Source organism: Rana temporaria, chromosome 1 (genome assembly GCF_905171775.1).
Source record: "Rana temporaria chromosome 1, aRanTem1.1, whole genome shotgun sequence".
In the NCBI taxonomy this organism is placed as follows: Eukaryota; Metazoa; Chordata; class Amphibia; order Anura; family Ranidae; genus Rana; species Rana temporaria.
In genome coordinates this window covers 449094778-449109847 of record NC_053489.1, presented here as the reverse complement: position 1 = coordinate 449109847, position 15070 = coordinate 449094778, and the positions used below count along the sequence as shown (strand labels likewise).

Below are 15070 nucleotides of genomic sequence, written 5' to 3'. Positions count from 1 at the left end.
GTTTCCTCGGCAAAAAAATATCTCCCAGCAAGTTCTTGCTGGTTTTTGCCGAGAAACTCGTCGTGTGTACGAGGCCTAAGAGCGTGCACCACAGCGATCCTGGCCTGATCAGTCAGATAGGGCAGAAAGGGGTTAAGCAGCCGCATTTTAAAGTGGCAAGTTTTGACCACTTGGTCCACGCGTGGGTCAGCACCAAAATTCAAAAAATATTAATTTGAGCAAAATTTGAAAATTCTAATCATATCCCTGTACCTCTTACAATAGGACCGGAATTAAGGGAAATCTCCTTACAAAAGTAACTTTATAATGGACATTACTATTATAGTGATGGTGGTCAAATCTGGAGAATCAGCTTTGCCCAAATATTTGCATGTGTATCTGTCTGTTCTATTAAGAACCACCCAGTTTAGAAATCCCAGCAATGGTGATTCACAAACTGAATACTTCTCTACAGATTGGACAATGCATATAAAAAAAATGCAATAGATCAAAGCTTTGCCTGGCTTAAGAATTGATTTGCTCACTACTAGTTACTGTTCTTGATTATCGAAAGTGTTTTACGAATGTTTTGAAAGTGTAGAAACCCAATATGCTGTGAAGATATTATCCAACCAGTCATGTAGTAAAGAACCACATCAAATTACAGTGAGTCTCCTTACAAACAACCACTTGGTCTACATCTATCTGCTCCCCAGGCCCTATCTGGTGGTTTTAATTTAAAGAACATTGGGAATGTTCTCCTGCATTGCAGGAAACAGTGTTCCTTTGATCAAAGGTATCATACCCCTTTCATTGACATACAGACCCTTAACCCTTTCTTAGACATTGATACCCACAACAGTTTACTTCTCAAATTTCTTGCCTTAAGAATTAAGAGAATGTTAAGCTACCCAAAAGAAATTACAGGGTTAAATACTTTACGTAGTTCGTTGCTGCAATGGTTTTATTCACAGATGTCACTTTACAATCCAATTTCATTTTACACCTGGGAGTAATAAATGAAAGCTAATATTTTTTTATGCAGCGTATCTGCATATGTCCTGGATAATAAATTCTGTATTTTTATGACACTGGTATAAAATGTTTGTAGGATCTGCATATTGAGGTGTTAAGTTGACACCAAGAGACATAGCGGAGTACTTAAAAGGGTAATAACCTGAGTTATAAGGAACTGTAACATTGAGCAATGGTAGAGGTTAAATAAAGGCATTACAGTAAATAATAGTGTGAGTTGTAGAAAGAAGTTATAAAAAGCAACTCTGTTATGCAGATGGTTTGTGTGTGGCATCAGGAAAAAAGGGTGTTTAAATACAGGGGAAGGGACTAATAGATACAAAATGGAAAGAGAAATTGAAGAGCAAGGTTATTGCTCTAAATGTTTTATTATGATGAACTCTAAAACTGAGTTCTGTTTGCTTTGGATAAATGCATGATTGCTCTTTATAGTACCTAGGAAATGATGTGCTTAGATCAGTATTGCTTATCTGGCAGTATAGGGACTTCATGCATGCCTTCACTACACCCAAACCAACAGTACAAATTAACCGGTTAAGACCCGGACCGTTATGCAGGTTAAGGACCTTGCCCCTTTTTGAGATTCGGCACTGTGTCGTTTAACTGACAATTGTGCAGTCGTGCGACGTGGCTGCCAAACAAAATTGACGTCCTTTTTTTCCCACAAATAGAGCTTTCTTTTGGTGGTATTTGATCACCTCTGTGGTTTTTATTTTTTGCGCTATAAACAAAAATAGAGCGACAATTTTGAAAAAAAAATCAATGGGGCAGATCCACAGACAGAGTACGCCGGCGTATCTACTGATACGCCGGCGTACTTTCAAATTACCCGCGTCGTATCTTTGGTTTGAATCCTCAAACCAAGATACGACGGCATCTGGGTTAGATCCGACAGGTATATGTCCTCGTACGCCTTTCGGATCTAAGATGCAATACTTCGGCGTCCGCTGGGTGGCATTCACGTCGTTTTCCGCGTCGGGTATGCAAATTAGCTATTTCCGATGATCCACGAACACAAAGTTTTTATTTTTTTTTGCGTAAGTCGTCCGTGAATCGGGATGGACGTAAGTCAAGTCTAAGTTTAAAAAATGACGTCCTTGCGTACTTTCAAATTACCCGCGTTGTATCTTTGGTTTGAATCCTCAAACCAAGATACGACGGTATCTGGGTTAGATCCGACAGGTATACGTCCTCGTACGCCTTTCGGATCTAAGATGCAATACTTCGGCATCCGCTGGGTGGCGTTCACGTCGTTTTCCGCGTCGGGTATGCAAATTAGCTATTTCCGATGATCCACGAAAATACGCGCGGCCGTCGCATTCTCTTACGTCGTCTCTAGTTGGCTTTTTCCAGCGTTTAGTTAAAGCTGCTTTTTTGCGGCGTATAGTTAGATTTGCCATGTTAAATTAGCTATTTACGATGATCCACGAACACAAATTTTTTATTTTTTTTGCGTAAGTCGTCCGTGAATCGGGATGGACGTAGGTCACGTCTAAGTTTAAAAAATGACGTCCTTGCGTACTTTCAAATTACCCGCGTCGTATCTTTGGTTTGAATCCTCAAACCAAGATACAACGGCATCTGGGTTAGATCAGACAGGTATACGTCCTCGTACACCTTTCGCATCTAAGATGCAATACTTCGGCGTCCGCTGGGTGGCGTTCACGTCGTTTTCCGCGTCGGGTATGCAAATTAGCTATTTTCGATGATCCACGAACATACGCGCGGCCGTCGCATTCTCTTACGTGGTCTCTAGTCGGCTTTTTCCGGCGTATAGTTAAAGATGTTTTTTTGCGGCGTTTAGTTAGATTTGCCATGTTAAGTATGGCCGTCGTTCCCGTGTCGAAATTTGAATTTTTTTTTTTTGCGTAAGTCGTCCGTGAATCGGGATGGACGTAAGTCACGTCTAAGTTTAAAAAATGACGTCCTTGCGACATCATTTTGCGCAATGCACGCCGGGAAATTTAGAAACGGAGCATGCGCAGTTCATTTGGCACGGGGACGTGCTTCATTTAAACTAATCACGCCCCCTAACCACGTTGCACGACCGCGCAATTGTCTGTTAAAGCGACGTAGTGCCCCAAGTCTTCTCCTCTTCCTGTTTGGGTGATTCTCCGGGTGTCCATGTCAGAGCCTGCATGATGTGGATACCTCTTAATGGTTGTCCAAAAGTGGGGATCTCTCATGATCCAGAAAAGTGGGATTTCATCAGAGAGGTTCAGCAGAGGTCTGGAGATCGGGGGGGGGGGGGGGGGGGGCAGCACAGCTCTGAAGATCGGCAGTCTTTTGCAGTCCTCCCATCCAGAGCCAGCAGCAATGAGGGACCTGGTGGTGGACTTAGGTACAGTATCTGGCTTCACAAGTTAAAAAATGAAAAAAGTACAATGGGCCAGAGGGGGAGGTTTGCTCACTGGAAAAGTAACCCTTGGGGAGAGGGTTATTATCTTTAAATATCCCCATTCCAATACAGGTTCCTTTCTTCATTCATAATTCACTTAAATCAGTAGGTACATGTGTCATATGCTTAAAAGTGTGCTTTTATAAGCACCATATCCATTAATAACCCCCCCTTTTCACTAGTTATACCAAGTGAAAAAAAGGGGGGGCGGTTTAGGTGTTTAGGTGTTTGATCAACTGGCAATATGAATTCAATATTCTGCAGCCATGACCAGCTAGCACATATCATTCTTCGCACCATTTTCTTCTTTTATTTTCTTTTTTAAGTGGGGAAAACAAGGGTAGTATCATTTATGTTGTTATGTGTGACACACGTTAGAATCTTACCCACTTGTCATACCCCATTGTTATGAAAAGTTTGCATCAGATTCAGACCTGCTTTTTAGATGTGTTCATCCATTTTACCCATTTTCTATCACACTAGGTTCATTACAAAGTATATATCATGGTATTACAAAAGGAAAACTTTTTAATATGATTTTTTAAGATTCACATATGGTATGTAAGTACTAGCACCTTTATATAATCTGCGCTTCCCTGTTTTAAATAGGTCTTGGCCCGGTACTTTTTTTTTTTTAACAGAAAGGTGGCCCATTATCTTTTACAGAATAAATATTGACTGTTCTCTAATAAATAAATATATATATTTTAAATAAAATACATGTTTTTTATCTGATGTTGCATCTCAGTGGTGTGTATCTCCTGCAAACTCTTTGCAGCTGCTTCTGGCCTCCATGACTCCAGTCCAGTGATAGCTGCATGCCATTTTTCAGGGTGGGTTTTTGGATGGTGACAATAGAGGACCATGCCTGCATAATATAGGTGGAAACTGCCACTTCATCAGAAGCCTGTGTGTCAGGGTGACAAGCACAGTAGAGAGAGAGGGACTGAGCATAGTCAGCCTATAGCGCAGGACGTGCATGAAGAATGACTGTCATGGAAGGAAAACCATATATTATTTTAATAAAAGCAGTAGATTTAAAAACACACTGAAAATGACTATTCAAAGTCTATTAACAATTTAAAGCTTATTTGATATTTTAGTGACTTTAGTTACATATGCTCTAATCTTTTCTCTTCTTCTTTTGGCTATAGTGTTGGCTCACGTTGCCAGGAGGTAGTCTATGAATGTCCTCCCGTGATCACGCTGCCCGCGTGCCCCCAGTGTCCTGATTATCAGTGCAGACCCAACATTGTCCACAATTGTTGCCAATCTGTACCCATCAATGCTGCCAATCAGTACCCATCAGTGCTGCCAATCAGTGCCCATCAGGGGTGCCACATATCAGTGCAGCCTCAGTGCCCATCAGTGTAGCATATCAGTGCCTATCAGTGTAGGCTCAGCAGCACACATCAGTGAAAGAGATAAATTACTTATTTTGAAACTTTTATGACAAAAACTAGAGAAAAAAAATAACATTTTCTTTATTTTTTTGCTTGTTTAGCAAAAAAAAATAAAAAAACACAGTGGTGATTAAATACCTTTAAAAGAAAGCTCTGTCTAAAAAAAATTATAACAATTTTCTTTGAGTACAGTGTTTCATGACCGTGCAATTAACATTCAAAGTGTGACAGCGCTGAAAGCTGAAAATTGGCCTGGGTAGGAAGAGGGTAAAAGTACCCAGTAGGCAAGCAGTTAAAGGTAAAAACAAGTTTGTCAAACAGGCAACATCATGTCCCCCTTCCCACCCTTGCTCCCACTTCTGAACAATCTTCTCTTCCCTCTGGGCCTAGAACAACCTGGGGAGTTTTCTTGGTGGACCTAGCACGGTTTCACATATGTATGCCACTTCCTCACGTACCGTTCCTTCCCTTCCTGGCCCTCTATCGAAGAAACCTCTGAGGCCCCGTACACACGATTCTGCCAAGAAACCAGGCCGTGTGTACACTTTCGGCCGAGGAAACCGGCGAGGATCTCGTCGGGCCAAATAGAGAACATGTTCTCTATTTCCTCGTTGTTCAATGGGAAATTTCGGCCCGCCGAGATCCTCGGCGGCTTCACAAGGAACTCGACGAGCAAAACTATGTGTTTTGCCCGTCGAGTTTCTCGGACGTGTGTACGGGGCCTTATGCCGCGTACACACCATCACTTTATGTGATGAAAAAAAACGACACTTTCTGTGAAGTAAAAAATGACGTTTTTGAAACTTCAATTTTCAAAGACGAAGTTGCCTACACACCATCGTTTTCTCACAATGATCTTGCAAAGTGAGGTTACGTTCCACCACGTTTTACCATTGAAGCTTGCTTCATAAGTAGCTTCTGGGCATGCGTGGATGAAAAAACGTCTTAGAAAACGACGTTTTTTGCTACACACGGTCAATTTCTGTGAAGTAAAAAGTGCACTTTTGAAAAACGACACATAAAATTGAAGCATGCTTCAATTTTTTTTGGTCGTTTTTTACAAGACATAAAACGACGTTTTCCCCCACACACGGTCAATTAAAGTGACGTTTTTAAAAACGTCATTTTTTTTCATCACATAAAGTGATGGTGTGTACGCGGCATAAAGCTCTGTCCTTGGAATGTTTCCAATTCCTTCAGCTTCGCCACTGGCTGACCACTCTATGGAGCACCTCCACCTTCCCATTCCTTTGAGCACATCTGTTCATACTCTCCTGGGGCCTCAGGTACTCTCTCAACCAATTATTCTTCCGGTTGGTTGTATTTTTACAATTGTAAGAGGGTACTGATATTTGTTTGCCACAAACATGTCTTACCCTTTTCCCAAAACAGTATATTGATTCCGGTAGAACTAGTTCCTGTAAAAGTGAATACCATATTTTCATGGATGCTACAGTACAAACAATTTTCCAAGATAAAGAATAAACCTCTAATTTTCCAATCACAAGGAGTGCCTTTTTTTTTTACTGATAACCTTAAAGGTAACATATAGTCTAGACCAGCTTAATGTAAATAGTCTTATCTATATTTGTAATTGTATTTTTAAAACCATGTATGGTTTTGTAATAATATAGATTTAAGGAGTGGGAATTGTGCGTATTACATACAATATGCAGGCTTTGTTTCCTGTTGTGCTTTACAATTGTCTATTTTTGTACTGTATTAAAAATTACCTCTTATTTTGTATGCTTAGTAAATTGAAATTAGTGCCAGCTGCATGGATGGGAGTCCAATGTATTTTTATTTACCATGAGAGCAAAAAAAGTAGCCAATGCACTCCGGGGGCTTTTCCAATCCCCCCTCATTAGGACAGGCCCTCTCTCCAGTTTTCTGCCCTATATCACCGGCAGCCTGGATGTGGCCGAACATAATGACATCAACAGATGTCACATATGCAACAAATAGTTTTTTCTGACATCACAGATGAGTGTCAGTGGGCAGGACCAGGAGTGTATAAAAGAGTGGTGTGGAAAATGTCAGTGACCGTTAAGACTAGCACTGCAGCCACTTCATCCCGTGGCCATCTTGGAATCGAGCCAAACACCTTCACCAGGCGATCATTGGAACTATTATCCCTGAAGGGAATAAAGCTTGTTATGATCTTTCTGCTAATGCAGTAAGGTGAGCGACCAATTTATATGGCTGGTAAAGACACAAAACACATTACATTATGCAGTTCACATTGTCACAGTGGTGGCTGAATTATTTATTAGATTTTTTAATATTGTTATAAATTTTGAGTGGCTAAATTTTTATGCATATTTTTCTTGTACATTAGCACAGTGGATTGTTTCTTACTACGGTACATATTTGGTCTATAGCAGTGATGGCGAACCTTGGCACCCCAGATGTTTTCGAACTACATTTCCCATGTTGCTCAACTACATGGCAAAGTGCATGAGCATCATGAGAAATGTAGTTCCAAAACATCTGGAGTGCCAAGGTTCACCATCACTGATATAAAGCATTTATTTTCTGAGTTGCACTGCGGTTATTTTAATTATTTAGATCTAAATACCTACCAAAATCCTTACCAGTACTTCACCGACAAATCTTTATTTTTTGTGCTTGAGCCCTGGTTCACACTGGGCTGCGAGAGTGAAGCCGTGCGAGTTCAGCTGAACTCGCACGGCTTCACTCCCGCTGGCAGTCCCCATTTCGGCCGCGATTTAAGAGACATCTGTGCAGGTTTCTGCACAGATGTCAATGTAAATCGCGGCCCGAAATCGCAAAAAGTAGGACAGAAACTACTTTTTGAAATCGGTGCATTGCCGCAGATGCGGCGTCGCACCGATTAGAACGGTGTCATTGCCGACAATTGCCGGCAAATGCCGCCGATTTGAGATGCGATTTCACATGTGAAATCGCATCTCAAATCGAAGCAAATCGTACCCAGTGTGAACCTGGGCTGACTCTGTTAGTTGAATACCACCATTTTTTTGTAGTGTGGATTGAGTGGGAAAGGCTTAGAATCTCTGGTACATTTTATTGATTGTGACTGATTAGTGACATTCTATCCTAAAACTTAAAACAAAATATGTTTTGGCTGGTGTAATAATTTATTTAGCTAACACAGAAAGAAAGGGTGACTAAAAAGTCTGGGATATATGTCCAGAAATTTAAATTTGGTGAATCAGTATCAAATATGGTGCAATTAACTTAGGCCCAGTTCACACTGATGCGATAATCGCTCTGACTTTGGAGCACTTGTTGCATCAGAAGTCGGACCCCGTTGAACCCCATTCTGTGCAATGGAATCATTCTAATCGTTGCTACTTGAGACACTCCAACTTAGAAACATTTTCCTGCACTACTTTGGTCCGACTTTGGTCAGACTTGCATTGACTTCTGTTAAAGAAATTGCATGCAAGTAGTGCTGAAGTCATGCTGGGGTCTGACTTCAAAGTCGCAAGGAAGTCACGCGACTTTAAAGTCATGGGCAGTGTGAACCCAGGCTTATATCGTATTCTAAAGTTGTGAGAGAAATGTTAGAAAGTTTCAAAAGTTTACATAAAAGGCACAATATTTTCTTTATGATAGTGGTATTACTTATTTGGTCACTCATTATTTACTCTAACATTTATTTTCAGACACTGCTCTTTTCGAAAGCTACACTCAAGGGGAGATACGAGAGCTTGTATCTACTCTGGTAGAAAGGTACAGCCAGTCCTTGCATTCTGGAGACGACCCAAAAAATGTACCAAGGATGAAGAGAGCACGTGTGCGAAAACAGCCATGCATCATCAAGGAGCTGGAAGTCAGAGTCAGCGAGTTGGGACTGGGATATGTATCAGACGAGACAGTCCTATTTCGCTATTGCAGTGGTACATGCGAAGCTGCTGTGCGCAACTACGACCTCTCTTTACAGAGCATTCGAGGAAAAAAGAAAATAAAAAAAGAGAAAGTAAGAGCAAGACCTTGCTGCAGGCCTCTAGCATACGATGAGGATATTTCTTTTCTGGACTCCAAAAACCATTACCATACTATCAAAGAAGTTTCAGCTAAAGACTGTGGCTGCGTCTGACAAATACTGATAAACAAAAGAAAAATAATGCGTATGTCCTATCTCTGCTGTTTTTGTCACCTGGAAACAGGAGATCGCAAGATTTATCATTTCTACCTCACTTAATTATATAGAATGAAGACCTGATTTTGTAATCCAAGCAAATGGTTTTCAAAAAATCAAAACAGCTTGATGGATTTGGAGAGTTGAAAGTCCTCTGCAACATATGCAGAGTTTGGTTACCTTGGCCCTTCTATTTTGTGACATTTCTGTGCAGTAAACACAGAGAAATTAAAAGGGAATAAAGTTTTGAGCTGCATGTGGAATCTCCTTCCTTGTTACTATGATAAATGAAATACCAGTTTGCTTTAAAGGCTGTCTAGCCAGTTCATCTTCCAATAGCCACTTTCAAAGTTTCAGGGCTTTATTTAACCAACAGAATACACAATTTGCAACTTTGCAAACAGAGTGGGGACCGTTGTATAACATATTAAGCAGTTATTGTTATCTGTGCCAAAAATCCTAGCTTTTTTCACTTTAAAAGTTTGTGACTTGTTGCTAGTGTGCATTTTACTATGCAGTTACAACAGCCTAATCAATATACAGACGACAGGTTATCAACAATATTTTATTATATATGTGCACGTTTTTCCTGTAAATGTCGTTGAATGCCTATTAGTATGGGGTGAATTTTTTCCCATAAGGGTATTATTTATAAGTGTTATGAAGACCTTTCACAGCAGGCCAGGGTTGGTTATAACAGAGATATGACCTACTCTATTATCGTCGCATAGTCATGATGAAAGTTGATTTCTACATGCTAGAGATATGTATAAATACAAATGATGAGCTATTCTAGTACAAAGATGTTGCAATTTACCCAGAATCCATTAGATGTGGCTTAACAGAAAAGTTAGGAACAATCATTTTGTCCCATAGATGCTTAAACTCTCTTTTAAAGTCCACCCAAAACAAATGGTTCCATATTTGCTGGAAAAAGTGCAGAATGTAGTCCTCTGCTGTAATTGTAACTCACATGCTTGCATATTTATAGGTTTGTGACCCTATATATGTTTGTAACATCAGCAGTGAGATCCATTAGCTCTGTCATCTGTCACATCCTTGGCAGACTTTGCTTAGCAGTAGCATCATTGTGCCCTGCTTGCCCTAGTAGAAAATACAGTAGGGGGCCAGGTGAAAACACTGGCAAAAGCTGCATTTATTATTTCCTGGACACCTTATTTATTCTAGATAAAATGTTGTTTTCTCAAATAGAAAGTCGAGTCTTTAGGATTATGTGCAGTATTACAATTTACAGTTACAGCTAGCTGCATCTATATTTATAGCTATAATTAATCCTCTTACCATATAATGGCTAATATTTTCTAAATCAATAAAGCCTTTGTTTAAATGGCAACGACACTTTCCCATTGATAAAGCTGCAGACATACATATATGGAATATAATACAAACAGCTTAAAAGAAATTATTTCGATATCTGCATCTACTTTCTAGTGTATAAGAATTACAGTACAACAATAAATGTGTTGTTGAGTACAACTCTTTTTTTAAACATTAGAAAAAATATGTTTAAATTTAACCAATTATAGGTATTCATCCTAGCATGCTTGCACTGGTTTTATGCTCTTTGGAAAACTAAAGTTCAAAAGTGATTGTATACCAATAGCCACAAGTTAAATTATATGAATATTCAAAACCTATTTTTAGTTTTGGATAGAGTATGGCTAAACTCCTGCCAGTGAAGACTAAAGCCTGGTACACATGTACCGAAAGTCAGCCAGTACAGCAGGAACCATTTGACTTTCAGTACATGTGTACCCATATCTGTTCAACAGAAGCCGGTCTAACACCTGGCTTCTTCGAACAGTCTTGCTGGAAAACCATCAATTCAATCAGCACTTGCAGCCAATGGGAAGTCCCCCTGTCAGAATACAATAGCACAATGGGATAGATCTAGATTTTTACTATTCAAACTGCTGGTCGAGCAAAAAAAAAAAAACTGAACATGTATACCCAGCTTTAGACAGTTGTCCAAAAACATGTGTTCCCGTTGGAAGATTTTACCTTAACTATTGTTCTGGGGACAACCCAAAATTTTAGAGTTGTCAGAACATGCTTTCCCATTGGAAGATTTCCCTTTACTTATTGTTCAGGGGGACAACTCTAAAATGTTGGATTGCTCATCACATTCTATTTCAGTGACAATGGTCACCACAACAAATAGAGGGGCGAATCTGCCCAATTGGGACACACATAGAAAAAACGAATTGACAGAGGGTCAAAACTGTAGTTTTGTCTAGAGATACATTTATAAGTGATTAACTTTTAAGCAATAATGTTTTATTAAGTGAAAAGTATGCATAGTAACTGAGCTTATACACAGAAGCCATGTATGCTAGCACTTTCCCCATCCAGGTCTAAACTGCTGAACCTGATTATAAGCCTTATCCATAGGATTTAAATGCAACTAAAAATTGAACTTTAACGCACATTTATAAAGTTAAATCACAAAATATAAGATTAAGGAAAGGGATGGTCGGCACTTAGGGTGACATCCAAAAAAATGTTTTTCTTTATTTATTAAACATGTACAGTGCTGTAAAAACAGCAAAGTACTAACGTCTGAAATGCGTAGGGTGTTTTTACAGCAATGTACACGTTTACTTAATAAAGAAATACTATTTTTTGGATGTCTTCCTGGGTGCCAACCATCCCTTTCCCTTTTCTGGTAATTTGGACATGTCAGCAGCCTCAAGGTTGTTACGTTAGAAGGTTGTAGCACCTATACACCTGTTTTCCCACAAATATGAGATACTAGAAATTCAACATGAAGTTTTAAAAACACAAAAACCAAAGTTAAACTGCATGTAAGCAGAAAAAAACACTGAAAAATATATTAAAATATATTAAAATATATTAAAAAAGAAAGAATGTTCATTTTGCCAGGATAAAGTCTCTTTTGCTATCTACATTTTAGCCTTAATAGCATTTCTTGCTTTTTCACATCTTTTTCTGCTTCTCTGCAGCCACATATGCTCAATAGTACAGTCCAATTCCTCTCTGTCCATACGTTTGGCAATACTTTGTTCAATCCACCTTCTAAGACCCCATACACACTGTTAGATTGTCTGTAAATTTTTGTCTTCAAAATTACCAACACCATGTTGTGCAAGGGCCTGCCTGATTGCATACAAATTGAAACTTTTAAGGTTTGACCTCATATTATATGATTTCGGTAAATCTGAAGACAAAAGTCTGCAGAAAATCTAATAGTGTGTATGGGGTCTTACACTTTCTGCTTATATTGTTGACCATCTGAGATCTCCTCTGTCCATCTGTCTCTTTCAGTCCACAACACTTTTTATCCACTTTGTTAATCTCTGTTTAACTCATTCTACACATATCTAATGCCTCATCTCTTCCACCTTCTGTGACTTTTGTGCCCACAACATATTGTCCACTTACCCACTATCCTTCCATTTCTTACATATGATCATTCTGCTTCAGTCCAATATTTTCCCTCTCTGACACTTTTGCACACTCTCACATGCAGTTTATGCAATATCAGATCTTTTTAGACAGTCCAATAACTATAGCTGTAATGTTCTGGAGGGGTCTCCTATTGAAGATCTAGTCAGCTTTCAACCGATGTTGGGGAATAGATCTTGTGAATACTCATGTGCCCTTGCCTGTATCCTCCACCAGCAGAAATAGTTTGGTGCACCACTTAGAATAGCTAGTCTAAACTTCAGAGGGAAAAAAAAGTAAAAGCTAATATTAATGATAAAAAAAGATGAGGTGATTGATCCTGATAGATTTCATATTTTCAAAGATACTGCGCTCCACTACAGGTATTTGAGCCCGGTACTGGCTCACAAGTGGTTTGTTCTCCACCTTCACTTTAATAGTGGAGACAAGAGAAACAGATTCACCACAAAATCAAAGCCATTGTTAAGGATTTAATGAAGGATTCACTGTAAGACAGACCACCCCTCAAAGGACAGAGTTTTAGATGGTCTGTCTTGTGCGGGACCATTTAATAAATCCTCAATCAATAGCCTAGTGCAAGACAGATCAACTGAAATGCCACTGTCTGAAAGAGAGAGGCGCATTGGACCATTTACTAAATTCTTATGGCTTTTATTTTGAAGTCCACCTTCCTTTCTTTTTTTTATGCTAAATGATCGTGATAGTTGTTTGCTTAATTACTGTGTGTAAATAAAAAGAATACAGTCATACCCATTTACTAAGGCAATTGCAATTTTAGTTTAATGCATTCAAATTAAAAGATGATACTTTCCTTTTTAAATCCTAACTGCTGTTTGCACTGCCTAATAAATAAATTCTAATATTTGACCTACTGATGATTGGCTTCATGTCACTTCTGATTAAACCCCAAAAAACAAAGAAACATACAAAAAATCGAATAACCTTCCATATTGGCCTTTCTTCTAATGATATCAGAAAACGAATGAGGATTTTAGGTACTTTGTAGGATTTGGCAGGGATTTCTAGTTAAGCACTTGGTAGGCAAAACACAGTAAAAGCTCTTATTGTTTCAACCTGTTTTGATCTCTGAATTCATGTTCTCACTGGGGTTTACATTTCTATGCTCTGAAACAAGTTCTGTTTGAGCCTGCCCCTGAAGATAGTGAGATCATGATTCCACAGGTAATGGTCACCCTCTAGTGGATTTAATTATAAAATGTTATAAACATGATTTTTGCCTGTTTAATGTCAATTTACAAGTAGAATAATGCTTACTACTGAATCGAAAAAAGGTATAGAACAACTCCAGCTGACTAAGTATCAGAAGTGGGTTCAATTATTACCATAATTTATTTATGCAAGGCAAAATTCTTTGGTAGGAACATTTTTAAAAGTTACTGTTAGATGCATATAAATAGGGGAGCAAAGCATTTCATTATTTAAGTTCAATCATTATTCTTTCATTATTTCAGTATTTTAGGACCATTATTGTGTATGGAGGATATTTCTCTTAGTCCACATTTTATAGTCTTCATCCCAACCTTCCTGCAAATGGTGCTGTAAAGTTTAAATAAAGCCAAGCTAAATGCAGAATAAGACATGTCAAAGTTCAGCTGTGCCATGCTATTCGACTGTGTGTGCGCTTTCTTCTGGGGTCATTTCTCATCCTCTTCTTTTCTAGTGAGGTCTGTAGGGTGTAGTCCATGATAAAGTAGACTATATTACCAAAAGTATTGGGATGACCGCCTTTACATGCACAAGAACTTTAATAGTATCCTAGTCTTAGTCAGTAGGATTCAATAGTAAGTTGCAGCTATAATAGCTTCAACTCTTCTGGGAAGGCTGTCCACGAGGCTTAGGAGTGTGTCTATGGGAATGTTTGACCAGTCTTCCAGAAGCAAATTTGTGAGGTCAGGCACTGATGTGGATGAGAAGGCCTGGCTTGCAGTCTCCGGCTTCTAATTCACCCCAAAAGTGTTCTATCGGGTTGAGGTCAGGTCTCAATGCAGTCCAGTCAATTTCCTCCACCCCAAACTCGCTCAACCATGTCTTTATGGACCTTGCTTTGTGCACTGGTTCGAAGTCATGTTGGAACAGGAAGAGGCCATCCTCACAAAGTTGGGACCATGAAATTGTCCAAAATGCTTTGGTATGCTCATGCCCAACCCCAACCCCACACCATAATCCCCCCTTCACCAAATGATTTGGACCAGTGCACAAAGCAAGGTCCATAAAGACATTGATGAGCGAGTTTGAGGTGGAGGAACTTGACTGTGAATCACTCCAAGGAAAATGTGAAGTATACAGTGTTCAGCATATATGAAATCTACACCTATCATTCAAAGAAGTGAATCACCTAGGTGCACCTCCACCATATGGTATGAGATGGCTGCTTACCAGAGGAAGTGGACTATAGATTATAAGAGTCATGAACGCAGTATGGTGGGATATCCTTTAAAGCAGAAGTCATCAACCCCTTCTTGTTTACAGCAAAATGGAAGACCTCAATATATTTCCTTTATTGCACAAACAAGGTCCATAAAGACATGGATAAGCAAGTTTGGAGTGGAGGAACTTGACAGGCCTGCACTGAGTCCTGACCTCAACCAGATAGAACATCTTTGGGATAAGAGCGAAGACTGCGAGCCAGATCTTCTTGTCCACATCAGTGCCTGACCTCAC

The 15070-nt window shown here is 39.4% G+C and overlaps 1 protein-coding gene across 1 annotated transcript in view; it reads left to right on the top strand.

Annotated features, from left to right (window-relative positions):
- NRTN (neurturin) overlaps positions 1-14272 on the top strand; it is a 231446-nt gene extending 217174 nt beyond the window's left edge. Inside the window, exon 3 of the mRNA XM_040327416.1 lies at positions 8466-14272. Coding sequence (XP_040183350.1) covers positions 8466-8899 — 434 coding nt within the window. The 3' untranslated portion in view covers positions 8900-14272. The remainder of the gene's footprint in view (positions 1-8465) is intronic.
- Positions 14273-15070: the final 798 nt, after the last annotated feature.